We start from the raw sequence: 25792 nt of genomic DNA on the forward strand, positions 1-25792 counted from the left end.
CGGGGTTTGGCTGAGAGCGGAAGATCCCGGGACCGCGCGGCGTCCGGCTAGGTCTGGCCGGGGCGCAGGTCCTGCGGCGGCGTGCAGTCCGGCGGGGCGGCTGCGGCGCGCGCGCCGGGGCGGCCGCTCAGCCATGAACCTGGAGCGGCTGCGGAAGCGCGTCCGGCAGTACCTGGACCAGGTGGGCGTCCTGGCCGCGGCGCTGGCCCGGGCCGGGGAGGCCGGCCTCCAGCCTCCGTCCGCAGGCGCAGCTCTCCGGGGTCCTGGCGCCCCTCGCAGTCAGGGACGGGGGCCCGGGGACGCAGAACTGGGACCGCTCTGCGCGGGAAGGTGGGGAGCGCTCAGTGCCGAGGGGGCCGGGAGAGGTTATTCTGGGAGGACGGTTGCAGGTGGTCTGTGAATTTAGCTAATAGAGAATTTTCGAGAGGTTGAGTTGTAATTTGGCCGGATTTAAGTCAGTAAAGATAAAAGCAAGCCTGTTGTTTCAGATCAGAACTTTAAAAAAAATCCACGTTAACTACATCTGCGTTCTTTGCACTCTCCTTGAGTGAACAACAAGCAGTGTTAGGGAAGAAGTGTCTCCAGAGTCAGCCGCATCACTTAGTTTTGTGAAATACATGCTTTCCCAGTAAGTTAGAAACCAAGAAGAGGAGGAAAAGCATGTTCAATGTGAAGTGTTCAGACTGGGTGTGAAGAGATGCCGCCAAATGTTTGCCCTGCGTTGGAGGCTGCATTCGGTTTACCGCTAGTGCTTCCTAAGCACATGCCTTCTGCCCGTGTGAGATGCCGGGCGGCCTGAGGGGCGTTTTCCCATCGTTTCATCTAACTCTGAGCTGGCTTGCAGCCATGCATTGAGAGGTCCTCCTCCCTGACTGACTGGCAGCCTGTTTCCTGCCTGAGTGCCATCTATGAGGCAAATATTGTAAAAAGACAACCATGACTAGTAACTAGATACTGCAAAATATTCATTTAAACGATCTGTTTTAGATAGCTTATGATAAATTTTCTGCAATGTGTTTTTCCCAAGAAATTACATTTTGAACCATATATTGAAGATCTTATGAGTGTTTTTATTATACCTTTGAACTGAAACTCACCTTACTGAGGTATAGGATTGAGAGACTACTAGTACATGTAAAAAATATTGTATTGCCGTCAAAATCCTAAAGAATCCACTCCAAAACTACTAGAACTAATATCTGAATTCAGTAAAGTTGCAGGATACAAAATTAATACACAGAAATCTGTTGCATTCCTATGTACTAATGATGAACTAGCAGAAAGAAAAATCAGGAAAACAATTCCATTCACAATTGCATTAAAAATAATAAAATACCTAAGAATAAACCTAACCAAGGAAGTGGTCTTTACCTATACCCTGAAAACTACAAGACACTATTGAGAGAAATTAAAGAGGACACTTACAAATGGAAATACATCCCATGCTCATGGATAGGAAGAATTAATACCTTCAAAATGGCCACCCTGCCTAAAGTGATCTACAGATTCAATGCAATCCCTATCAAAATACTGATAGCATTCTTCAACAACCTAAAACAAATAGTTCTAAAATTCGTATGGAACCACAAAAGACCCTGAATAGCCAAAACAATTCTTAGAAGGAAGAATAGAGCAGGGGGATCTTGCTTCCCAACTTCAAGCTCTGCTACAAAGTCACAGTAATTAAGACAGTTTGGTACTAGCACAAGAACAGACCCCCAGACCAGTGGAACAGAATAGAGAGTCCAGATATTAACTCAAAACATATGGTCAAATAATATACAATAAAGGAGCCATGGACATACAGTGGAGAAATGATAGCCTCTTCAACAGCTGGTGTTGGTAAAACTGGACGGCTCCATGTAAGAGAATGAAACTGGATCATTGTCTAACCCCATGCACAAAAGTAAACTCGAAATGGATCAAAGACCTGAATGTAAGTCATGAAACCGTAAAACTCTAAGAAAACATAGGCAAAACTTATTTGAATATAAACATAAGCAATTTTTTCATGAACATATCTCCTGGGGCAAGGGATATAAAAGAGAAAATGAACAAATGGGACTACATCAAACTAAAAAGCTTCTGTACAGCAAAGGACACCATCAGTAGAACAAAAAAGGCATCCTACTGTATGGGAGAATATATTCATAAATGACATATCCGATAAGGGGTTGACATCCAAAATAAATAAAGAGCTCACGCACCTCAACAAACAAAAAGCAAATAACCTGATTAAAAAATGGGCAAAGAATCTGAACAGACACTTGTCCAAAGAAGAAATTCAGGTGGCCAACAAGCACAGGAAAAGATGCTCCACATCGCTGATCATCAGAGAAATGCAAATTAAAACCGCGATGCGGTATCACCTCACACCAGTAAGGATCGCCAACATCCAAAAGACAAACAGTAACAAATGCTGGCGAGGATGTGGAGAAAGGGGAAACCTACACTGCTGGTGGAAATGTAAATTAGTTCAACCATTGTGGAAAGCTGTATGGAGGTTCCTCAAAAAACAGAAAGTAGAAATACCATTTGATCTGGAATTCCCCTCCTAGGAATTTACCCTAAGAATGCTGGATCCCAGTTTGAAAAAGACATATGCACCCTTATGTTTATCACAGCACTATTTACAATAGCTAAGCAATGGAAGCAACCTAAGTGTCCATTAGTAGATGAATGGATAAAGAAGATGTACATATATAAATGGAATATTATTCAGACATAAGAATAAAACAAATAATGCCATTTGCAACAATATGGATGGAGCAAGAGGGTGTTTTGCTCAGTGAAAAAGGCCAGGTGGAGAAACACAAGTACTAAATGATTTCACTCATTTGTGGAATATAAGAACAAATCAAAACTAAAGGAACAAAATAGCAGACTCACAGAACCCAGGAATGGACTAGCAGTTGCCAAAAGGAAAGAGTTTGGGAAGGGTGGGTGGGGAGGGAGGGATAAAGGGATTAATGGACATTATGATTAGCACACATAATATATGGGGGGCACAGGGAAGGCAGTATAGCACAGAAGACAAGTCATGACTATAGCATCATTAGTATTCTGATGGACAGTGATTATTATGGGTTATGTGGTGGGGACTTGATAATAGGGGGGATTGTAGTAACTACAGTGTTGCTCATGTAAAACCTTTGTAAGATTGTGTATCAGTGATACCTGAATTAAAGTACCGTGATGTTGATGTATATAGCATTCTGATACTCGATTTTTGTTTAAAACTATTGAAATAACAAGCCCAATGACTTTTTTCTTTTTTTTTTTTTGATACAGCAACAGTATCAGAGTGCTCTATTTTGGGCAGATAAGGTAGCTTCACTCTCACATGGTGAGTGATAAATTCTAATTTTTTCTTGATTTCTCTATCTTTAAAAATCTCATTTGCCTTGCTTGCATCTCTACCCATGTTTGTAATTTTTCTCTCCAGAGGAACCCCAGGACATTTACTGGCTGGCTCAATGCCTTTACCTGACCGCACAGTACCACAGAGCAGCTCATGCTCTTCGGTCACGGAAACTGGACAAAGTAAGTGATTGTATGAACTTAAAGCTTTTCAGAGCTTCCTAAAATGTCGTTAGATTATTATATAGGTGTATGTTCTTTTTATGTCAAAATTATTTTAAAGGATTAAATTTTTCTTACTGAATGTAAAGAGAAAATTTCTTATTCTTAATTTCAATCACCTACTTCCCTCCCAACTCCCACCCCCAGTCAAACAGACTAAGTTTTGAAAATTCTGTTTTCTAAATATTGGGTCTTTAGAAAATATCTATTTCCTAAATATGGACATTCCTTTCCATCTTATTACCAGTCATGCATGTCAAGCCTTTAATTTGTCTCTGTTGTTGTTTTAGCCTCTTTTGTCTCTTTCTATAACATTTTTACTACTTCCCACCTTGGCTGCCCTCTAGTATCTCTTTAACTATGACAGGGTAGTCTTCCTAAAACACAGATCTTGTGATGTCACAGTAGCACTCAGTAATTCCCATTACTGAGTGATATCCATTTATAGGATAAAATCAGGTGCATTACTAGATACCCAGGGTCCTTGATGGTCTCTGGTCGGCACCTAGCCCACCAGAATCAGCACGTGTAGCATATCCTCCAGTCCTGCTGACTGCTCGTGGTTCCTAAGACTTGTGGCCACTATTCAGACTCAGTGCCTGGACTGCTGGCCAGTCCCTCCTGCACCCGCCCCTTGGAGAGGTTTTGTTCTTCAGCTGGCTAGCCCTTTGTATGCTCTTCTTTCAAAGTTAAGAAAGAAACTGTGTGGTGTGTTTTTGTCTCCCCTGCTATAACCTCCGTGAGGCCAGATCATTACTCCTTTTTGAATCCTCAGTTCCTAGTAAAACAGTAGGTTCATGCTGAATATAGGTTAAAAAGATTGGATTTATTTTCTTCAACGGTAAAAAGAGAAATTATTAAAATAGCTTTTTTCACTTCATGCTTGAGTTTTCTTTAGACTGAAGATGCATACTATCTTGACCACTTTTATAATAGATTAATTTCTTTCCTAGTTGTATGAAGCATGTCGTTACCTTGCAGCTAGATGCCATGTAAGTACACTCATGGTTTCAATTTACTTAATAGAAGTTTAATTATATGAATGTTATGCATCCCTTACTTGTGTGAGAATTCCAGAGATGGTGCTTGCCAGACTACTAAAACATTTTGTGAGGAAATCCCTTCTTTTTTAAGAATTATTTACGTAAAATGCTGAATCTCCATTTATTAAAAGCTGACATGCATGAAGAAAATTCTGCTTTAGACATTTAGACTTAAATAATAATGGATTTGTATATCTAGCATTAGAAGTCATGAGGGGTGAATGGCATTTCTGTTTTCTACATAGTATGCAGCCAAAGAATACCAGCAGGCCCTTGATATCCTTGATATGGAGGAGCCAATCAACAAGAGATTATTTGAGAGACACTTGAAGGATGAAAGTGGCTTGAAGGACCCCTCCAGTGACTGGGAAGTGTCACAGTCCTCAGTAAGTCACCCTGTAATGCACGTGCTTCTGTAGTGTCAGTCAGAGTTACCCCCATGCCGTACCAAACACGAAGCACCTTCTTTTACTTGAGTGTCACCATGTTAAACAGTTTTGGTGCCATCTTCTTTAATTTGCCCACCCAAACCCAAGAAGATTCCAAAACATGTATCAGCATCAGTTGGAAGCTGGGATCATGTGCTCATATGCTTGACTTTGAAATCACTGACTTGAGATCTTCTTGTACTGGGTGCCTTAAACCACCCCTTCCTACCGTGCTTTGACAATGTTTTGTGCTAACCCCTTACCCTCCAAGAAATCTGATTATCTTAAATTGTGTCTTTCTTTCCAGGGAGTGGTTTGGTTTTATTATTTATGTTATTTTTGTACATTTCGGTTTATATACTTTATATGTGGGTGAACTGCAAACTCTGTGCTGGCCAAGATTATATAATGTAACAGGAATGGCATACTCCGTTTCACCTATAGTCCAGGAAAGGAAACTGCAGCCAAGACTTGTCCAAGTGTCCAAGGTCACTAGCAAGTGTCAGAACTGGGATTTGTATGCAGGTCTGTCCAGCTCCAGAAAGCCATGCTCCTAACCTCTATACTACATTGTTGCCAGTTGTCTAATATTTACTAGGATTCTTTCCTTGAGATTTGGCTACCAAACTGGCAAAAGTTTGATCTGGTATCTCTGTGCTGTTTGCAGTCTCTGAATGTCACCCTGTTTAGGATAGAACAAATCAGGAACAAAGTAGCAGTGACACGCACTCTGGTTGTAAAGATTTTCTGAAGTGAGGAGAGCCTAGGGAAGAGATTAGAGACATTTGCTTTGTTTTCATGTTTCTATTAATTTATACTATGAGAGTTGGAACAAATCCTTTTAGACGTAAAAGTAAGTCTCAGCCTTTGGGTAATACGTCATTTTTGATAAAAAATTAGGTTTAAAAGTATTGGCCTAAGTATGTGACTCTTCATGTTTTCCCTACAGATAAAGAGTTCTATTTGTCTTTTACGAGGGAAAATCTATGATGCTCTAGATAACCGAACCCTCGCTACCTACAGCTATAAAGAAGCTTTGAAGCTTGATGTCTATTGTTTTGAGGCATTTGATCTTTTAACATCACACCACATGTTGACAGCCCAAGAAGGTTTGGAAACTCAGGTGTTTTTATATTTAGTGTAATACTGCTTGGATTTTTTTTCTCTGAAATCTGTAGAATCAAGAGCAGGCTGTGTACAGGTTTAAATAGACCTATTAACCTCACTGATGTCTTCAGATATGTAACCCACTGCAGAACAGTGCTGGGCAGTGCCGCTCACGTCAGAATCATCAGGGATGGTGACGTGGTGAGGCCATCTTTTTGAGAAGTTATGTGCAGTAGTATAAACCAAGATTTCAGTATCTGACTCAGTGATTCTCAACCTGGTAGCACTTCATATCCTGAGGAGCTTTGAAAACATGAGTTCAGGTCCCTCCTCCAAACCAGTTTAGTCGGTGTCTGATGGTGGAGCCCTGGCATCTCCCAAATGGTCCTGAGGTTCAACAAGGTCAGAGAACCGTTGACCAAGTATGTGCGCAGTAACTCACCATGGGTAGGTGGGAAAAACTGAGAGAAAATGGGGGGCGGTTGTGTTAATGGAACGCTCCCCGAGGGTGGGTCACCCCCTAGGGGACAGCAGCATTATCTGAAGACATCTTTGATTGTCACAGCTTGGGGAGTAGGCAGGAGAGGGGAGGGGCAGAGACCTCTTCTAGTGAGGAGCGGCCAGCACTCCTGCTGAGCAGCCAGTGGTACAGGGGCAGCCAGCACATCAGAGAAGCATCAGCACTGAGTGTCAGCAGTGCTGAGGTGGGAACAGTGGCCTGCTGGCTCTTGAGTCTGGCAGTGACCAGACTCACCCGTGAGGCTCCATGGCACAGCCCTCCAGGCGGCTCCCATCACTGGCATCAGGTGGCGGCCGGCTTTGAAGCCACTGTCATTGTGTCCTATAGTTCATTTTGATCTTGTTTTCTCTTTTGAGTTTGATTTACTTAGTCCAAAAACTATAGAAGCATATTTTTCCATTGCTGACTTTTTTCCCCCATAAATACTGTGAGGACATTCTTTTTTTCCTTTACATTTTTAAGAAAAAGAACTTCTTGAATCACTACCTCTTAGCAAGCTCTGTACTGAAGAACAGGAGTTGCTACATTTTCTATTTGAGAACAAATTAAAAAAGGTAAGTAAACATACAGAGTATTTGCTTTATGTAAATATATTTCTCATTAAATTTGGCCTCTGTTCTTTTGCTAGTTAAATTTTAAAAATTATTAATTTAACACATTTGCAAGAATTGATTTAGATTATTTACAGCATATGGTATGATTCCTAAGAAAGCTTCCAAAAATATCTCTTTCTCCAAGGGACTGCTTATAAAAGATTGAACTATCAGATAAATGGAATGTTGTGTGAAAATGCGGATGTCTTTTCTAATGCCTCCTGAACTTCTAATTTGTGAAATACTTCCTACCTGGGAATTCTATGATAAAATTGAGATGAGAATCAAAATTATTGAGAGGACCACTGATGAAATTTGAAGTTTAAAAAGTTTCCAGAGGCTCACACGTGTCCTTGTGCAAATCCTTTAAACACTTGGGCCTGACTGAGCCTGCCTTTTGATTTGGTGTTGCTCACCAAGCTCATGTTGACATTTCTCTGTTTCAGTATAATAAGCCTAGTGAAACTGTCATCCCTGAGTCTGTAGATGGTTTGCAAGAGAACCTGGATGTGGTGGTGTCTTTAGCTGAAAGACATTATTATAACTGTGATTTTAAAATGTGCTACAAGCTCACTTCTGTGTAAGTATATCCCCTCCTTTTTGCATAGGAACAGTCCAACCCATTTCACCTAGGAAATGTGTGGGACGTGTTTTCTAAGTAATCTTGAACTAATAGATGATAATTTAAGGTACTCTACCATTTGCAGAGAACCTAACGGGGTGTGTCTTAAAAGGGCAATTTACAGGCATAGGCTTATGCACCTTCATAGGTTTTTTCCATTAACTTGGGATTATATGTGTCTCTCATACCAGTCTTTGATAATTTGCAAGTTTGAAAAGAGCATTCTGGCACATAGTTGTATAAAATACATTCTTTGATAAGGTACAGATTACTAAAATCCTGTAGATACTGGGTGCTTAGTCAGGCTCATTAACTAGCCAAACTCTCTCCCCCCACACCAATTTTCGAGCATACATGGTTCAAACTTGACCTTTAGCTAAATTACATATACTATTTTTAACAGATCTTTTGAATCCAAAAGATCTTAAAATCCTTAAAATCCTAAAAATTTTAATTGACAAATATATTTTTAATACATTGTTTTTTATCCTAAACAATGAGACTACTTATTTTATTAAATTACGTTTTTATTGATTTAAAGTAAATATGTGTGATAATACTTAATTTGCCCTTTCGCCCGTAGCCTGATCATAGCCTGATCATTGCCGTAACTGCAGCAGCCTGGGGTGATGGGGTAGGAAGGCGAGCAGGTGTGGGGATGCCCAGTGCTGTGTGTGGTGCTGCGGTGATGAGCACACTGTAATGAGTGTGGTGTGTCAGTCAGTACACACTGTACATCGTACGCTGAGCATGGTGAGCGTCAGGGTGGTCTCAGGGTGCTCATGTCCTGCTTCGACTTTCAGAGCAATGGAGAAAGACCCTTTCCATGCAAGTTGTCTACCTGTGCATATAGGGACACTTGTGGAGCTGAATAAAGCAAATGGTAAGAATATTCTTAAACAATTTATAAGACCAAAATATTTTCTGTAACTCTTGAAATGGCTCACAAGTTCTGGATAATTGAGATTGCAAGGAACAACATAATGGGTCCTACAGTGAAGGTGACTCTGGGGAAGAAACGGTTATCAAAGTGACCAGTGGCTCAGTGTGTCGTCTCAGCAGAGCACTGTTCTCTCCTCCGTCCTGCTTCCTTTTCCCAAATGGAACTTGTAGCCTGAGGTGTGTTAGGTTCAGTGTGTTGGGGGGCAGTTTTTCCTTTCCTCTCTTTTGCAGTCTGTCAGAAAACTGGTACGGCAGGACTTAGCAACTGTTTGGAAGCTGGACGGAGGCAGATTTTTTACTTGTGCTTTCCATATTTAACATTTCAGAAACATTTTGTTGTGTTTGGACTAAATTCTCCCTTAAATCTTTTAAACTAAGTTGTGAGCTCTGTCAGGAGGAGGAGAGCCACTGGAATTCCAAGCACCTGCTGCTCAAGGTGTGGTGTATGGGCTGGCGCATCCCGGCTCTTGGAGGCCTGTTGGAGATGCTCCGTGCCCCTGGTCTGGTCACAGCCCGGGTCTGCATACATGTTACTCGAGGAAATTATCTTACCAACTTCCTGACAAACTGAAGAGTTTGGCCAACCCAACTGGGTGTGGGTGTGGGCATGGTTCATAACAGGCTGGTGGAGCGAGAGAAATGGGTGTTTCAGTGGGTGAGTCTCTTTGAGATGACCCGCAGGCTCTGTGCTGTGCTTGGCCACATGCCGCTCACCCAGTTTCCAGTCCCTCAGCAAGAGCTCTGCCCGCTTAGGGGTCTGGTATGGGGTAAGGGGGTTGTGAGTGGGTTGGTGACATAACTGTAGTAACTGCCCCACAGAGATTCTGTATTTCATTAGGCAAATGGATTTTTTTATCTAGAAAGAAAAGAAGTATGAAATAATTGCTGTGAGAACAAAATTTGTGATCATAAAGAGTTGTTAAGTGGTGGAAAGTCATATCCTAAAATTCATTTGCTAGAATGATTTAATTCTTTTTTTTTCTTTCTCCCTAATGTAGAGCTTTTTTATCTTTCTCATAAGTTGGTGGATTTATATCCTAGTAATCCTGTAAGTAAATATAAATCCTTTTTTTCCCTTGCTGTGTTTTTTTCTCACCTGACTTGAAGAAATGCCTAACACTGTTTAGACAGTAACATATATGTAAATTCAAGCAAATAATGTTTTGTTTTAAGTTGCTAGAGCAGAGTCTCCTAGTGCCTGTGATGACTGGAAGGCAGCGGTAGCTCTTCTGATCCATGAAGGTCTTTTTTAGTTTGCTGAAATAGTAAAACAAAATTTTCTTTTCTGATTATAGAAATTATATATGCTTATTTAAAAATATTTAACATACCAAAAAATAAAATATGAAAGGTGAAAGCCACACCCACCCACCCTCCATAAGTAGCACTAATTCTTGGCGGCTTCCCAGATTGCACAGATAAGGCAACTTACTGAACTGTTCACTGACTGAATCATTGCATCTCCAAAATTGCTGTAGGTCACAACTAAGACTTAGAAAGAAGTTAAGGTCAGGGTCTAGGTCTTAGACACGAATCTGCACATTTAGGCTGGTGTGAAAATAACTTGTAAAGAGGCAAAACCAGTGCAAAGAGAAGTCCTCTGATGGGGTGGAACCAGGGTGAGCCGGGGGGACACACTGCAGGTGGGAAATCAGGACTCAGACTGGTTTTTGACAGCAGGTAGGGTTCAGGAGTCCCATATTGTCTGGAGTGCTACAGGGACATGATTGAGGGCATCTTGAGGTTGAGCTGAGAAGCATCTGCTCTTCGAGAACCTCAGTCTAGGCCAGAGGTCCGTTAGTAGACAGCTGGCCCAGAGAAGTTTCTGATTTTAACTAGACTATGTGGTGGAATGTCTAACCTACTCTCTGGCCTAATTTGTTAGAGATTGCCTATTCAAAGTCAAGCACCTTTGGTCATGATAAATTTTGAACATTTTAGGTGTCCTGGTTTGCAGTGGGATGCTACTATCTCATGGTTGGTCATAAAAATGAACATGCCAGAAGATATCTCAGGTATGAATTTATTGCCTTCCTCCCCTGGGGTGAGCCTGTAGGAAGTGATTTATTGCTCATCCTCTTTAATACAGTAATTGTTAAGGACTCTGAACACAGTGTGAAAGAGTGAATGCCTTCTTCAGCAGCTTCCCTTCAGCTTGCATCAGTTACGTACCTCATCTTTATAAGATGTCATGAGGGGAGAGTCTAGTGATCGGTGCTGTGTACCTTGTTCCCAAGGAGCTTATAACATACTTGAAGTTTTATTTATAAATAATAATAAATATGGAACAGTAGAGATTAATATAAAGTAGTTTGAGAGGTTTTGGTTTTCACTTACAGAAATTCTATTAACCTTTTACTTGAAGGACTTCTTTTGTTAATAGTTTTGAAATTACATGAAATCGTACATGAGGTTAGGGTCACTAAAACTGTAAAACGAAATCCTTGGCATAGTAAACTGGCTTGTATAAGGATCTCTGGTTTTAGCTGAAGGAACTCCATGCAACCCAGTCAAACTACTTAGCCATTATTATTCATTTATTTAAGAAAAATGTCTAATATGTGAAGAATTAATTACTAAAGATTTAAAGTAATAATGCCTATGATTTCCTCTGTGTGAACAAAATAGAAAATGGATCTAAGGGAAAGTGCATAAACTTTGGACAAGACTTGAATTCTAATCAAGTTCTGATACTTACTAGCTGTAATTCTTTGGAAAAGATAATTTCTCTGACCCTTTCTTCTGAAAAAAAGGAATAATGTAACACTTGATTCCCAGGATCATTAGGAAAATTGATGACCCAAGAGGATCCTGCACTAGGAAGCAAGAGTGGGGGGCCCTCCAGTCAGCTGGGTGTTGAGCATCTCAGAGACTCTGTGCTTCTCCCAGAGTAGGAAGGTGATTCGTGTCATGATAGTTCTTTTGAGCTTTGCTTCTGTGATGTAGTGCTGGACTCTCCATGAAACTGAGGACGTCTGGGGGAAAGAAAACAAGAGAACATAAAGTGCTAGGATGTGGGACCCTCACCCTTTATATTGCCCTGTTTGCGGTCTGTGCTCTTTAATCCTTGTGTGGGTCACCAGAGTGTCTGTTGGTCGAAGACTACTTGTGGCTGCTCAAGACAGTGTGGTCCAGTCTGTTGGAACCTGGGTGATTCTCTTATGGCCATCGGTAGGATGTCACTTAATTTTTCCAGCCTCAGTATACTTTTCTTCAAAATACAAATAACCCATCTTGCACCTTATTAGAACTAGATAATGCATATAAGGCATCTCAGAGGGTGCCAGGCACAAAACAGGTTCCCAGCACATGGTGCTGCTACCATGATTTATCTACTAGGTTGTGAAATAAAGGTCTTGGGAGTAAGTAATATATGTAAATTCTACACAGAATGCTAACTATAGTACCTAAAAAGCGGACCTCTCCTAAAGTTTCTTAAAAATTTGCCTGTGCTATTTATTAATCATTCTTTTATTTTAAATAAATCAATGCAAAGGTTGACAGCTCATTTATCTAATTCTAATGACCTGGAAGCCATCAGCTTCTATAAAATTAGCCAGCAGCTCAAGAATTAATACTGTGTCGTTGGGTGAAACTTCTCGTTTCAGCAAAGCCACCACGCTGGAGAAGACCTACGGGCCTGCGTGGATAGCCTATGGGCACTCCTTTGCAGTGGAGAGCGAACATGACCAAGCCATGGCTGCCTACTTCACAGCGGCCCAGCTGATGAAAGGGTAGGGCGGGGCGGGCTCTGCTCCAGAGGGGCTTGTTCGCCTAACAAGGAGATTTCTGATGTTTCTGTCACTGCCCTGTGGTTGCTAAGCAACAAGAATGCCTTATGTGCATCTTGTTAGTAGTTTATGACTGTGAAATATCAGTGGGAATTGAGGGAGAAAGCAGGTGGTATGATTTTTGCCTCGCAGGCTTTAAGGAAAGGCTGCTGGGCAGTTAGGCGAGGGGAGAGATGAGAGGGAAGCGCGTTTTCATGGGCTTAGGCAAGAATGCAAGTAGTCATGAGCAAAATTGTTAAGTATATCCTACTCATGCCGGAAAGGATTTGATGTGGCCAAGTGATAATGCAGAACTGTATTTGCCCATGTTCTGTATTTGTATTGGCAGTAAATGTATTGATGTTAACTGATGTAAGTGTACCCTACGAGTAAGTTACTTTGGGGAGAAGACTGTTGATACTATTCCAGTTGACTCTTTGGAGTCAGCGTCGGTTACACCTTTCAGTGCCCTTTCATGTGGGCTGCCTCTACCAAACACCGCTTCCAACTGTGTGAAAGGTAGTGGGAATGCGGTAGTTCGGAGTGCTCTTCTGAAGTCAGACTGCCTAGTGATCTTGGCAAATCATGTACCGTCTTAAAAAGTAGGAATGATAGCAATACTTACACCTAGGCTACTATGAGGAGTAGTTGAAACAATGCCAGTTAAAGACTCTGCCTAGTGTCTGAGATGTAGAAAGCACTCAGTAGAAGTTAGCTACCTTAATTTGCTTGTAGTGTTCAGGAGTGGGATCATATATTTATTTGTATTGATTTTCATCTCCTTAGGTTTGACTTACTTTTTCAGACTATCAGATTTTGGTACCCAGTTCTGCATCTAAATTATTATCCTCAGCTTTTTAAAGTTATATCAAATGTGACACATGACTTTCATATCTAACTAGTCATCCATGAAAATATTGTCAAATAACTCCCTAACTGTCCTACTCAGTTCAGGCTGCCATAATAAAACACCAGAGATGGGGTGACTTAAAACAACAGACATTTATTTCCTCACAGTTCTGGAGGCTGGGAAGTCTGTGGTAGGAGTTGCAAGCTGACTCAGGTTCTGGTGGGAGCTCCGGATTGGTTGAGGCTGCCTTCCCACTACATCCTCTCACGGTGGAGAGTGTGCCCTGCTCTGTCTTCCTCTTAAATGGTTCAGCCTGTTGAACCAGGGTCCCACCCTCATGACCTCATCAACCTTTATTATTTCTCCAAATACAGTCATATTGGGGGTTAGGGCTTCACATGAATTTGGGAGAGACACATACCTTCAATCTATGACTAACATATTACTAGAAATAATCCTCCAGGTTGAAATTGTTCAACCAGTTACTGATCCACCTGAAAGGTCCTTATACCCAGTCCAGCTTTCTCCTTATCTATGAAGATGTGTGAGACCTTCTCCAGTCTTTGCTGAAGCTGGACTCCAGGGTCTGCATACATCCCCAGTCTGGCAGTCTGACAAGTTGACAGAAAAATCTTGATAACTGGCCTTGAGTTGCATGCTGGGGTCTGCTAATTGTTTTTTTTTTTTTTTCTACTCTGGGTACTCACAAACCCAGAATAGTTATTATATAATTCCTAGCTAAGAATCAAACCAATGATAACTGATGACATGATTAATATCTTTAATGTTTCCCAACCTAACAAACTTTAATTAAAAATTCAAATTAGCTCATCAAGATAAATACTGTTTTTCCCTCAGTTTCACCTCCCCATCAGAACAGCTTTGCATTCTCTAAACTTGCCCTGTGTTTGGGTAAATGTTTGAAATTATGTAAATATTCTGAATTTTCCTTCATGGTTTCTTCTTGGGAGTCATTAGTTATTTAGGAGTGTGTTACTTAATTTCTGCATATTTGTGAATTTCTCACATTTCCATCTGTTGTTATTTCTAATTGAATTCCACTGTGGTTGGACAACATACTGTGTGTGATTTCAATCCATTTATTACCTGACACACTGCATCCTGGGTTCTGGTGCATGGAGGCTCTGCTCTTATGGGTGTGTGTAGAATAGCTGCCTGCCCCTTAGGTCTGATGGAGTCACAGTGTTGTTCACATCTTCTACTTCCTGGATGATCTTCCACCTGGTTAGTTATTCTACCCATTACTGCAAATGGGGTATGAAACCTGCAACTAGTACTGTAGAATATTGTATTTTGGGTCCCTCATGTTAGTATCTTGATGGATTGAGCTTTTTATCATTATAAAATGTCTTTCATTGTCTGTAGTAACACATTCTGTCTATTTTGTCTGATACTGGTACATTCACACCAGCCCTCCTCTGTTACTGTTTCCAGGGTGTGTTCTTTTCCATCCTTTTACTTGTAACTTGCTTATTACTTTGAATCTAAACAGTGCCTCTTATAGAAAACATATAGTTGGATCATGGTTTTATTATCTGTTCTGCCAATTTCTTGCCTTTTGGTGGTGTTTTATCTACTTATGTTAATATAGTTGCTGATAAGGTAGGATTTATGATTACCATTTTTCTCTTTTTTGTGTCATACATCCCTTTTTATTCTTCTGTTCCTCATTACTGCCTTCTCTATGACAGATGTAATGTGCCCTTTTAATTCCATTTTCTCTTAAAATATGTAGTTTGAGGATTTTTTTTTAGTGGTTATTTTGGGCATTACAGTCAACACTTTAAAGCAATCTAGTTTGGATAAACAGCAACCCGGGCGCTTTCCAGCAGCAACAGTCTTCTGATTCTCCAGACACTAGCTGGTCCTCCAGGGCAGTACGGTCCTGACACCACCTTCCTGCAGTTACACTGGCGAAGGACTCAGTCCCACAAGACTTCCCTCCCCTTTCAGATGCCAGTCACCAGCCCTAGGCCATTCACACTTCTGACTAAACCAGGGGTTCCCATGCCCCCCTAAGTTTTGATTATTTGCTAGAATTTCTCACCGAACTCAGGATAGCACTTTACTTGTATCTGCCAATTTATTATAAAGGACATAACCTAGGAGTAGCCAAATGGAAGAGACACAGAGGGCCAGTATGTGCACCGGGGTGGGTGGAGCTTCTGTGTCCCCTGGGTGCCCTGCCCTCCCTGCACCTCCATGGGCTCGCTAGCTGGAAAGCTCTCTGCATTTCATTGTTTCAGAGTTCTTTCCTACAGAGCTGAATCACCAGCTGTCCCTTTCCAGGGAGGTCAGTGGGTGGGAACTTTCAGCGGGCACTCTCATAACTTGGTCTTTCTGATAATCAGCCCGCTCTTGAGGCTATCCAGGGGCCCCACGCTAAGTCGCCTGAAACATAAGGGGCGATCAAAAGGGGCCCATCATAACAGAAGGCTCCTGTGACGTAGGGAATCCTGAGCGTTTGTAGTGGCTCTGTGCTAGGAACCAGAGGAGAAGACCAGATACATTTCCTACTTTACCATACTGACTTACTTTCAATGGTATACTAAAACTATGCCATTGTAGCTCTGATCCCTCCTGCCTCCTTTGTTCTGTTTTGTCATAGAAATTATATCTTATACATTATAATCCCATCAACAGCAATCTAAAACTTACTGTTTTATTCAGTTGTCCTTTAAATAAGAAGAAAAAAGTCACAAACAAATACATTTATACTGTTCATTGTTTACCTGTATGGTTACTTTTACTTAATTTTTTTCATGTACAGTTGAGTTACTATCTGGTGTCCTTTCATTTTAGCCTAAGAGACTCTAGTATTTTGTTGGGCAGGTCTGGTAGCTAAGAATTCTCTTAGTCACATATTGTTATAATTATTACTGTGTGTAATACTGTTTTTCAAAGGAACTGTGAGGAGTGCAAGTATGTATGTCATTCGTCATACTGACCTTATTATTTACCATACTTTGTTCTCTTCATTTGTTCCTGAGTTAGAGACGCCATCTATCCATACGTTTCTGTCCATGGTATGCCCAACAGTATAGCTATATACATACTGCTTCATACAGTTGCTTTTCAAGTCAGTTGAGAGAAGAAAGAAGAAATTTATATTTATACTGTCTTTTATAATTACATAATCACCTTTATAGGTATTCTTTATTTTTTCATCTGGAGCTAAATTATCTGGGATCACTTGCTTTCAGCCTGAAGAATTCTCTTGTAAGGTGAACCTGCCACAATACTTCTCAGTTTTTGTTTCCTTGGGAGTGGCTTAATTTCACTTCCATCTTCAAAGGATAGTCTTGCTGGGTATAAAATTCTTGGTTGGCATTCTTTTTCCCAGCACTTTGCATGTGATCTATCTACCTTCTTGGCCTCCAGGTATTTGATCAGAAGTCACGTGTTAATCTTATTGGGGCCCTCTTGTACACTTTTTGTTGTATTTTCTTACTGCTTTAAAGATTTTTGTTGTCATCTTTTTCAGTGGTTTAGCTGTAATTTGTCTATATGTGGTTCTCTGAGTTTATCCTACTTGGAGTTTTTTGAGATTTGGGATGTTTTTGAGCCACATATTCTTGGTTTGAAATATTCTTTCTGCCCCTGGCTTCCTCCCTTCACCTTCTGGGTCTGTCATTATGCATAAGTTGTTGTGCTTGGTGGTGTGTCCCACAAGCTCCTCTTTTTCTGTTTGTCAGGCTGGGTAATTTCAGCTGAGATGTCTTCAAGTTCATTGATTTTTCTAGTTGAACCCTCCTAGTGAATTTTTTATTTAGTTCTTTTACTTTTCAACTCTTTTTTTCTGTGTGGTTCTTTGTTACATACTTTTGTCTCATCTCTATTTTCTGTTTGGTGAGACTTTGTTCTCTTCATCAGTTTTGTAGGCATAATTTCCTTTTGTTCTTTGAATATTTAAAATAACATATTTAAAGTGTTTGATTAGTTAAGTCCAGCATCTGGACCTCCTCCAGTTTCCATTGACTGCTTTTCCCATATTGCCATACTTTTCTGTGTCTTTGCAATTCTCTCTATTTTTTATGGAAACTGGGGAGTTGAGGTAATGTACTATGGCAAATATGGGGATCAGATGTTCCATACCCAGGCCAGGGTTGTTGTGTGTGGTGGCTTTGATGAACTAATCCATAAAGTCTGTGTTCTTTGTCATATGAGGCCACCGAAGCTGTGCTCCATTGCCTTAGTGGCTTCCTTTTATGTCTTACACTAATAGTCATAACTCTTTGCTGAAGGACCCTGGGCCTGCACTGAGCCTGGGGTTGCCCAGAGATGAGAGATGAGGGCCTCCTCCAGTCTTCCTACGTGGGTGTGTGGCTTTGTGGTTCCCCCAGGAGGTGTTAGAGCTCTTCAGAGCACCTTTTGGACATCTTACCCCCACATTTCCTTTTTAAGTTTTTAGCCAATCTCTTGCTGCCTCAGATGGTATAGCTGCCTCAAGTTAACGTTAAACAGTTACCACCGATTGTTTCAACAAAGGTCCTGGGGATGGAGCTCTCCTCACTGAGTGAGCTCCACGTCCAGTCAGTTAAGGACCGGCTGTGAGTGGAACTTCCAGGGAGCTGTCGGTCAGGTCAGATAGTGTTGATTCTCTCGGGGTTGTTTCAGGAGCTCTGAACGCACTTTGTTCTCTCTAGACACTGTGAGGCTGCTGATTTTCTAGGCTGATGTGGAGCTGTGGGAAGGGAGACGGGAACAGGACAGGTCAAAACATCACAAAGTTTGCTGTTCTTACTGTGCAGCTCAGCTGTTTTCACTTCTCCAATTGTTATAAGCCTCTGGTTAACTTCCAAAGTTCTGAAAAGGTTTATTTTGACAATTTTTGCAAGCTGACTTGTTGCTTTTGTGGAGGAGTAGATTTTTGTAGGTCTTTACTCTGCCATTTTGGAAGTACTTTCTCCAGGTAGATCCTTTTCAAGGATTTCTCCTTACCCTTCTGTAGGTGATAAAATCTTAACTTGACTCATGACTCTAGATTATAACCAAAGCACATACCAACCCGTCAGTCAGTATTTGTAGACGTTCTTATGTCCGTCTTCAAAGAAAGATGATCCTACTGTGTTTGCTTCAATGTAATTAACTGGTCTGATGGTGTGAAGAGAAGAAGATTCCATTGAAAAGTGGCTAGTACTTACTCTATGCCTAGAACTGTTTCAGAGGATATGAAATAGAATAAACATGACTTAATTCAGAACTCTTCAGTGTAAATGGATAATAGCAGATGCAGTGGGAATCCACGTGAGGGAGTCAGAAGCAGCTTCATAAAGGGGAACTTGAACACACGTGGAAGATGAACAGTGCAGAGTCAGTGAAGGGGAAGCAGGAAGACAGTCAGGCTAGGGCATGACATGAGCATCGTGGAGGGAGACAGGCAGTGTAGACCCTGCCCTTCTGCTTTAGAGAGCATTTGGTTGTGTTTCTGTTTTTGTTTTTTACTGTAGAGTAATGAAAAGGTAAGTAGATTGCTGATAGATTCTAGAAGTGGCAGCTGATAGTCTAAAAGCCCATTAGACATTCATTATTAGTAAGTGAAGTGTTAAAATTTAATGCTCTGTTTTTGGCTTTGTTTAAAATGTTTTTGCAGAAAGGATTTGAAGTTGATTAGTTTCTGCTGAATTATGAAGCTTCTGGTGTTGAATATGTGAAATGTCCAATGTTTTTAGGTGTCATTTGCCAATGCTCTATATCGGATTAGAATATGGATTGACCAATAATTCAAAGTTGGCTGAAAGATTCTTTGGCCAAGCTCTGAGCATCGCACCTGAGGATCCTTTTGTTATGCATGAAGTTGGTGTGGTTGCATTTCAAAATGGAGAGTAAGTACCGGAGGCCAAAGCCCTTGTTGCCTTGTAAACAGAAAAGCCTCGGTTGCTGGAGTGTAATCAGAATGACCCTACAGTAGACTTTTATTCATAAATGTATACTATTTTAGGAAGCAGTAAAAAAGGGAAATAGGAAGTGTTATCTTGGCTTTCTTTAAAAATACTAAACCAGGTTTTGGTGCCTTTTGATGCCTTTGATGTGGGCTACCACATGCTCTTGGTTCCAAGACTAGACAGTTGTTCCAACTCTGTCAAGTGACTGACCCCACAGGGTGGCCTGGAGGCACTGCAGAACCTGTCCTCTCCTTCTTTAATCCAGCGCTCACGCTACCTGCTGTCCTCTCCTTGATGAGGACTTGGCGTCATACATTTGAGAAAGATATTCCAAACTTTTGAAGTAAATGTTTTCTTTTTAGTTGCCAGTTAACCTGAACATTAAACTTATTAGAGATGCCCTGATCTGTTTCCTGGTCAGTTAAGGTGTTTCTGTGGCCTTGAATATTTGTAGAATAAGTAATTCAGGGTCATACTCAAAGAGAAAAATACCTATAGTTCTCTGCACTATGAATTTGTTATGCATAAGTTTAAATACATAAATTTAAAACAGTAACTTAGTTCTGCTATAGTTTTTTTTTGTGGCATATGTGTATGTTCTGAAAATTGGATTATCTCATATTTACAAAAGAAAGTTTGGAGCTTGTTTTTATAATGTATAATAGTAATTTAATATACAGTCAGTTTACTTGTTACCCCAACAACAGTACTTGAGGTTTTCACATATGTGGATATGCGTGTGTTCCCAGCAGAGGTCAGCTCTCATACTGTAAACAAGTGTTCTTTTTGCCCTCTATTTTGTGTCATATTTTGCATTTCTGTGCTTTTTTTTGCTGATTTCACTATTTAAAATGATCCGCGAACGCTGTGCTGAAGTGCTGGTTGGTGTCCCCAAGCACAGGAAGGCTGTGACGAGCATTGGAGAAAGTACATGTGTTAGGGAAGCTTTGCCCAGGCGATTGTCCGGGCTGCAGGCTGTAAGCTCAGTGTTAGTGAATGAACAATATGTGTTAAGTAAGGTTTCGTTAAACAGGAGCACTTGGGTAAACAAGTTTTATGTTGGACCGTTGATGAAAATGAGGTTTGTAGGAGCCTAACCCTTTCTTTCCACAGGGACCTGTGGTTCAGTATCAGCTAAAGCACTGTTCCTAGTGACTTCAAAGAACATTGATTCCTGAGAATAATGAGAACAAACTACAGCCCCTAAAATCTTGAACTCTGGTGATGTTAATGCCATACAATTAATCACTTAGTTGATTGAAATTTGAGTCTTAAACTATTTACAGATGTTTACCTTTCATAGTAATATTACTAGAAAGAGATACTCAAATTTTTCTTAAAATGTATATACTTGCTAATTCTGAATAACCCTACAACCTTTTTTTCCTATATTGTAGGTGGAAAACAGCAGAAAAATGGTTTCTTGATGCTTTGGAAAAAATTAAAGCAATTGGAAAGGAGGTATTCCATGTTAATCTGTAAACACACACACACACTCCTAAATGTGTTTACTAGTCAATGAGGAAAATAATGTAGACAAACGATCTTTCTTGCCTACAAGTAAATAACCTAAAATTTATCATAACAAATGGCTTGTTAATGTCTGCATTGTTAGGTGATTAACTGTTTTACTAAATGGTACAAAATAAGTTTGTTTCTAATTGAGAGGGCAGGTGTTGGCCCTTTGCTTCTTAAGAGACTCTAGGTTTAATATGTGGGAGTAATCAGAATAGGTCTGAGGGTTATTCGATATGGAGAACAGTGATGGTCGGTGGACATGGGTGGGTACTGCAGCATCTAACAGAGGCCCTTCTCTGCAACTTGGAAGAGCAGCATCTGGTCAATGGGGAGGTGAGCAGCAGACCCTGCTCTGCAGGAATCAGGCTGTCATTCAGATTCAGACGTGTCGTTTCTCTTCCTTACTTTGTACTTTGTATATATTTAGACCTTTCAGTGTTTGAAATCTTCGCCTAGTCTTGGTCCTCCTGTATGAAAGGTGTACCCCATGGATCTGTGCTCATGAGTCAGCCTTCCTGCTAGCATGGATGTGTATTCACTGGTGGTATTTTAAAATAAGAAGAACTTGAAATACTGTAGACTTGGGTACATAGGGGATTTGTGTGGGGCTGCTCTGGTTCCTGGTTCTTTGCATTTACTCCTGTTCTGTTTTATTCCCTCTGACCATCACTTCCTATTCCCACTGTGGTCCTGTGTGGGCGCTCTTGTCCACAGCCCATGTCTTCCTGGCTGTTACATCAGCTCCTCTTCACTGAGACAAACAGATCCCTTGGCCTCCCTGCTGGGTGTCAATCACTTATCCCCAAAGACAGCTTTGTTTATTTGGGTCTCTTACCTGTTGTAAGCTCTTAAAAACACCGTGTTTATGTGTTTTTGCACATGTGCCTATGTAAAGCATGTTCTTCCATGGCCAGTCTTGGGTGGTCTGGATATACATGTGTTTTTGATAATTCAGGGTTGCCTTTTATCACCTTGTCATTTTCAAAGAATTGAATGCCTAGGACCTTGCTACTCAAACTGGATCAGCCACCTGAGCTTTGCCTGGGTGCTTGCTAAAAACAGAATTTTGGATGTCCTGAATCAAAACCAGCAGTTTTAATAGATCCCCAGGTGATTCTCATGTGCAGAAAAGTTTGAGATACATCATCTTAAACCACACTTAGTTGAAAACTGTATTCTTTGATGATCAGGAGGCACTTTGAAGTCTCATAGAAGTCTAAAGTAATGTACAAATCGCAATACCGTTAAACTGTCAGAATGTCCATTAAAAAGTCCGAAGAAGAGGGGAAAATTTGGTTTGACTTCACTTATAACTGCAGCATATGTCACAGCAGCCCCAGGAAAGCAGTCATGCCTGCACATCGTAAAGGACTTGCTTTGGTTCACGTGAGCGGTGCCTCCTGGAGGCAGACTCAGGAGAGTGAGCGTGGCTGAGGGCTGCTACTCAGTTGGTGCAGACCCATATGATGTGTGCTGGCCAAGTGCTGAGCTCTGAGCCTAGGCATTGGGAGGCGAGCAGAAACTGGTCTGGCATTTCCAGCCCTCAGATCTGTCAGGGAATGCAGTAAGTAAACTGGCAGGAATTCTACAGTGCACAGAAAGGGCTGTGGTGGAGGAAACCAAGGAAGCCATGCAGGGCGTGGTTGACCCAGACTCTCAGGCAGCTCAGGAAGGCCATCTGGATATAGCAACACACTCCTAGTCATAGAGGGTGATGAGACGTCAGCCAGGCAGAAGTGAGGGTGGAGCACGTCGGGTACGGAGAACGGTGTGCACAGACTTAAGCTGATTCAGGAGGGCTTGGACTTTGAGTTCACAGAGAATGTCAAGAAACAGAACTGGTAGGGTTATGTGTGGGTCATCAAGGCCCTTGAAGGTGACACTGGGTGTCGCCCCTTCTGGTGGTGGGTACCAGAGGTGTAAGAAGGGCGGCATGGCCACACTTGTGTGATTGGCCTGGACAAGACTTGCTAAGGGGGTTGGGGCTTTGCCAAGGAGTCTGATAAGCAAGCCATGGTGACTCCTGGATGGGTTGGGGATGACATGACGCTACGTACTGAGTGACCTCAGCGAGCTGGGAAGCCAGGAGAGAAGATGGGAGTTTAGCATGTGCCACTTGAATTTGAAGTGCTAGTCGGCAGATGGAAAGCTCTGGGCTAGAGGTACAGAATTGGAAATTCTTCAGCATAGATGGGCTGTTTAACAAAATCGTGTTAATAAAATAGGAGTGTTCAGGAAGCCTCATCTAGTAGGAAGGAAAGGTGGGTGGAAGGACCCACAAATACTCAGTGCTGTGCAAGCACCAGGAGGAGCCAGTACCTCAACACCTGAAATGACAGAGTGAAGCCCGTCAAGTGGGAAAGGTGCACCTGTCAATCATGGTTTTGATGTTGCTGTGTTTTAGGTAACTGTTGACAAATGGGAGCCTTTGTTGAACAACTTGGGGCATGTCTGCAGAAAACTGAAGTAAGTGAAGTACGTTTTTAGAAGTACTCTTTGTGACTAAAAGTTTACCTAATTTTGTGTAGCCTTTTCTGTGTCTCTAGTTTGAGACCCTACAGCTTCCTTGTACTCGGCTGCCCGTGTGTGACAAGCATCGAAATAATGATTGTTTTTATCTCTGTTGGTATAATTCCATGTTAGGGATATATTGAGAATGGATAAATTGATATATGATTTTTATTTTCTTACAATAAAAAATATTAGTGTTCAAAATTAATTTTGAAGAACCAGGATAGCAGGATCTAATTAAAACCATATCCATATTCTAACTAACCATTCTCCTGTAGATACCAGTTTTTGGTGTGTAAATGGATGACGGGGGAAAAATAGATTCTTTGGTTAAGTGAGTTTGGGAAACTCTGAGTCACTCAAACACTAACAGTTGTTTCTGTTTCAGGGTCTTAGGGTCTTTACTATGCATTATGAGCTGAAGCTTTTCCCAAAGTTCACTGAGCACAAACCTTTTTTCACAAAAGATTTGATAGAGCAAATAGTCCAGAGAACTTTGGGGTGCACTGCTCCAAGTACCTCCTGTGGGCCTGGCTGCCTTTAGCTGCCCCGGTGTGGGGCATTTGCTGTGTGATGATGCACAGACCCGAGAGTCAGAGCTGGGTTCTGATTCCAGTCTCCGGCCAGTCACCAATAGGAACACAGCAGGAGTGCCTGCGGCAGGCTGAGTGAGCAAGGCAGGGGTGTATTTCAGGGAGGTGCTGAGATACAGAAGTGTGTATGGAGGATCTCTGCCAGTCTGAGCAGCTGCTCTGGTACAGGGAGTGCTCCTCTGAGCCTTAGGAATTAAGTACTTGCACTGTACCCACTGATTGTGTCCTCTCTCCCTCCCCATCGGCTTCCCTCCCCATCTCCCTCTCTTCTCTCAGGAAGTATGCAGAAGCGCTGGATTACCACCGGCAGGCCCTGGTGCTCATCCCCCAGAACGCCTCCACATACTCCGCCATAGGGTACATCCATAGTCTGATGGGCAACTTTGAAAATGCTGTGGATTATTTCCATACCGTATGTCTTTTGTTTGTACCTAACTTTTAAATCTAGTTAACATTTATCACTTTTTTTTTCTTAAAAGATCTTTTCTAGGCAGTTTTGTTTCTTTACCATTTTAAAATTCTTCAGGCAACCTTGTATTTTATTTTTTTCTTTGCAGAGAAAAGCATGTGTGTTGTGTGTGTCATATTCCTCAAATAGGGACAAACGTGAGACTTGTCCACGGCATGCAGTGAGACTGACACACGTCCATGATGCTTGTCAGCCCAGTCTGAGCTGGGCCTTGCGTCCAGGCGGTGGATGCAGAAATTCCTGCTGTACACGCAGGAAGAGTCTTTGGGGATTCTAGTCTTTCTACAGATGACTTATAATTAATTCTCTTAGATCGCTTTAGTAGGTGAACAATCTGTGTTTATCACTAGGAAAGAGTCTCTTCTTAATCCATAAGGTATTTCATCAAATCAAAGACCTCCTTGTACATAATGACCACATACACACACACCACCCACTGCCATTTAAACTTATCATAATTCTTTCCCATCACTTAGTTTTTTTGTACCTTGAAGAAGTGCAATTTTGGACTCGTTAGGACATAGATTTTGATCAGGGGCCCCTGTAGTACCTACATAAAAAAGATAATATGTGTGAAATAAATAGTTAAGATATTCCGGTCTCCACAGTCAGAGTTTGAGTTTTCTGAGTCACTCTTTTCCCAGGTGATCAATATTTATGTTTCCCAAGTAGTCTCCTGGTGCCAGAACACATCCAGTTGATTGATTGGATTGATTGAATCCAACTCTTGATTCAAGTTCCTTCCTGCCAGACACTGGCTCTGAAAATCCTACGCTGCCGGGAATGCCGACAGAAGGCTTTCAGGCAGGCCGCGACTTCCGTGTCCTGAGTGTTCTCCCATTATCTGGGGCCTAGTCTGCACCGTGGCAGCATGGCCACCGGGTCCGCGCTGCTCACCCGGGACCCCTCGTCACAGCCGCGGCCGGCAGATGGCAGTAGTAAGAAGCCACCAGATGTAGCTCTTAGAATCAATGAAGTAATAGTATTTTGAGAAAGAAATAAAATATGAGAAAATGGAATCTAAAAGAAATTTGTGAGTGATAGATTTATAGCTGATTTTCAAGGATTGGCTAGAGATTCTCAGGTGAGATGGAGTCCTGAAGGCACCACTGTCATAACCAGAATACTGAGCTAGTCAGCAGTGCGGACCTGGCCGGTTTTCTGGTTTGGGTGATCTTTTGCGCGTATATACGTGACTGTTCTGTAATCGACCTCTCTTCTCTGAGTTAGATGCAGAAGGCTTAGAGGGCTCTGTGTGGACGTGGGATTTCCGACCTGAAAGAGAACAGTGTGATGGCCCTCCATGCACTGCCCCAGTCCAGCTTCGGGCTCGAGGGT

General features: G+C 41.6%; 1 protein-coding gene across 5 annotated transcripts in view; it reads left to right on the plus strand.

Moving 5' to 3' along the window:
• The window catches only part of CDC16 (cell division cycle 16), a 30521-nt gene continuing 4729 nt past the window's right edge, over window positions 1-25792 (plus strand). Inside the window, exons 1-16 of one of the 5 annotated variants that reach the window (XM_057494645.1) lie at window positions 1-181; window positions 3292-3346; window positions 3446-3543; window positions 4536-4574; window positions 4871-5011; window positions 6003-6162; window positions 7143-7234; window positions 7720-7853; window positions 8699-8778; window positions 9836-9885; window positions 10779-10852; window positions 12446-12571; window positions 19151-19303; window positions 20761-20824; window positions 23286-23347; window positions 24262-24397. In XM_057494645.1, coding sequence (XP_057350628.1) covers window positions 134-181; window positions 3292-3346; window positions 3446-3543; window positions 4536-4574; window positions 4871-5011; window positions 6003-6162; window positions 7143-7234; window positions 7720-7853; window positions 8699-8778; window positions 9836-9885; window positions 10779-10852; window positions 12446-12571; window positions 19151-19303; window positions 20761-20824; window positions 23286-23347; window positions 24262-24397 — 1512 coding nt within the window. In that variant the 5' untranslated portion in view covers window positions 1-133. The remainder of the gene's footprint in view (window positions 182-3291; window positions 3347-3445; window positions 3544-4535; window positions 4575-4870; window positions 5012-6002; window positions 6163-7142; window positions 7235-7719; window positions 7854-8698; window positions 8779-9835; window positions 9886-10778; window positions 10853-12445; window positions 12572-19150; window positions 19304-20760; window positions 20825-23285; window positions 23348-24261; window positions 24398-25792) is intronic. The other 4 variants (XM_036904827.2, XM_036904828.2, XM_057494643.1 and 1 more) reach the window with 4 other exon arrangements.

Source organism: Manis pentadactyla, chromosome 17, assembly GCF_030020395.1.
Source record: "Manis pentadactyla isolate mManPen7 chromosome 17, mManPen7.hap1, whole genome shotgun sequence".
In the NCBI taxonomy this organism is placed as follows: Eukaryota; Metazoa; Chordata; class Mammalia; order Pholidota; family Manidae; genus Manis; species Manis pentadactyla.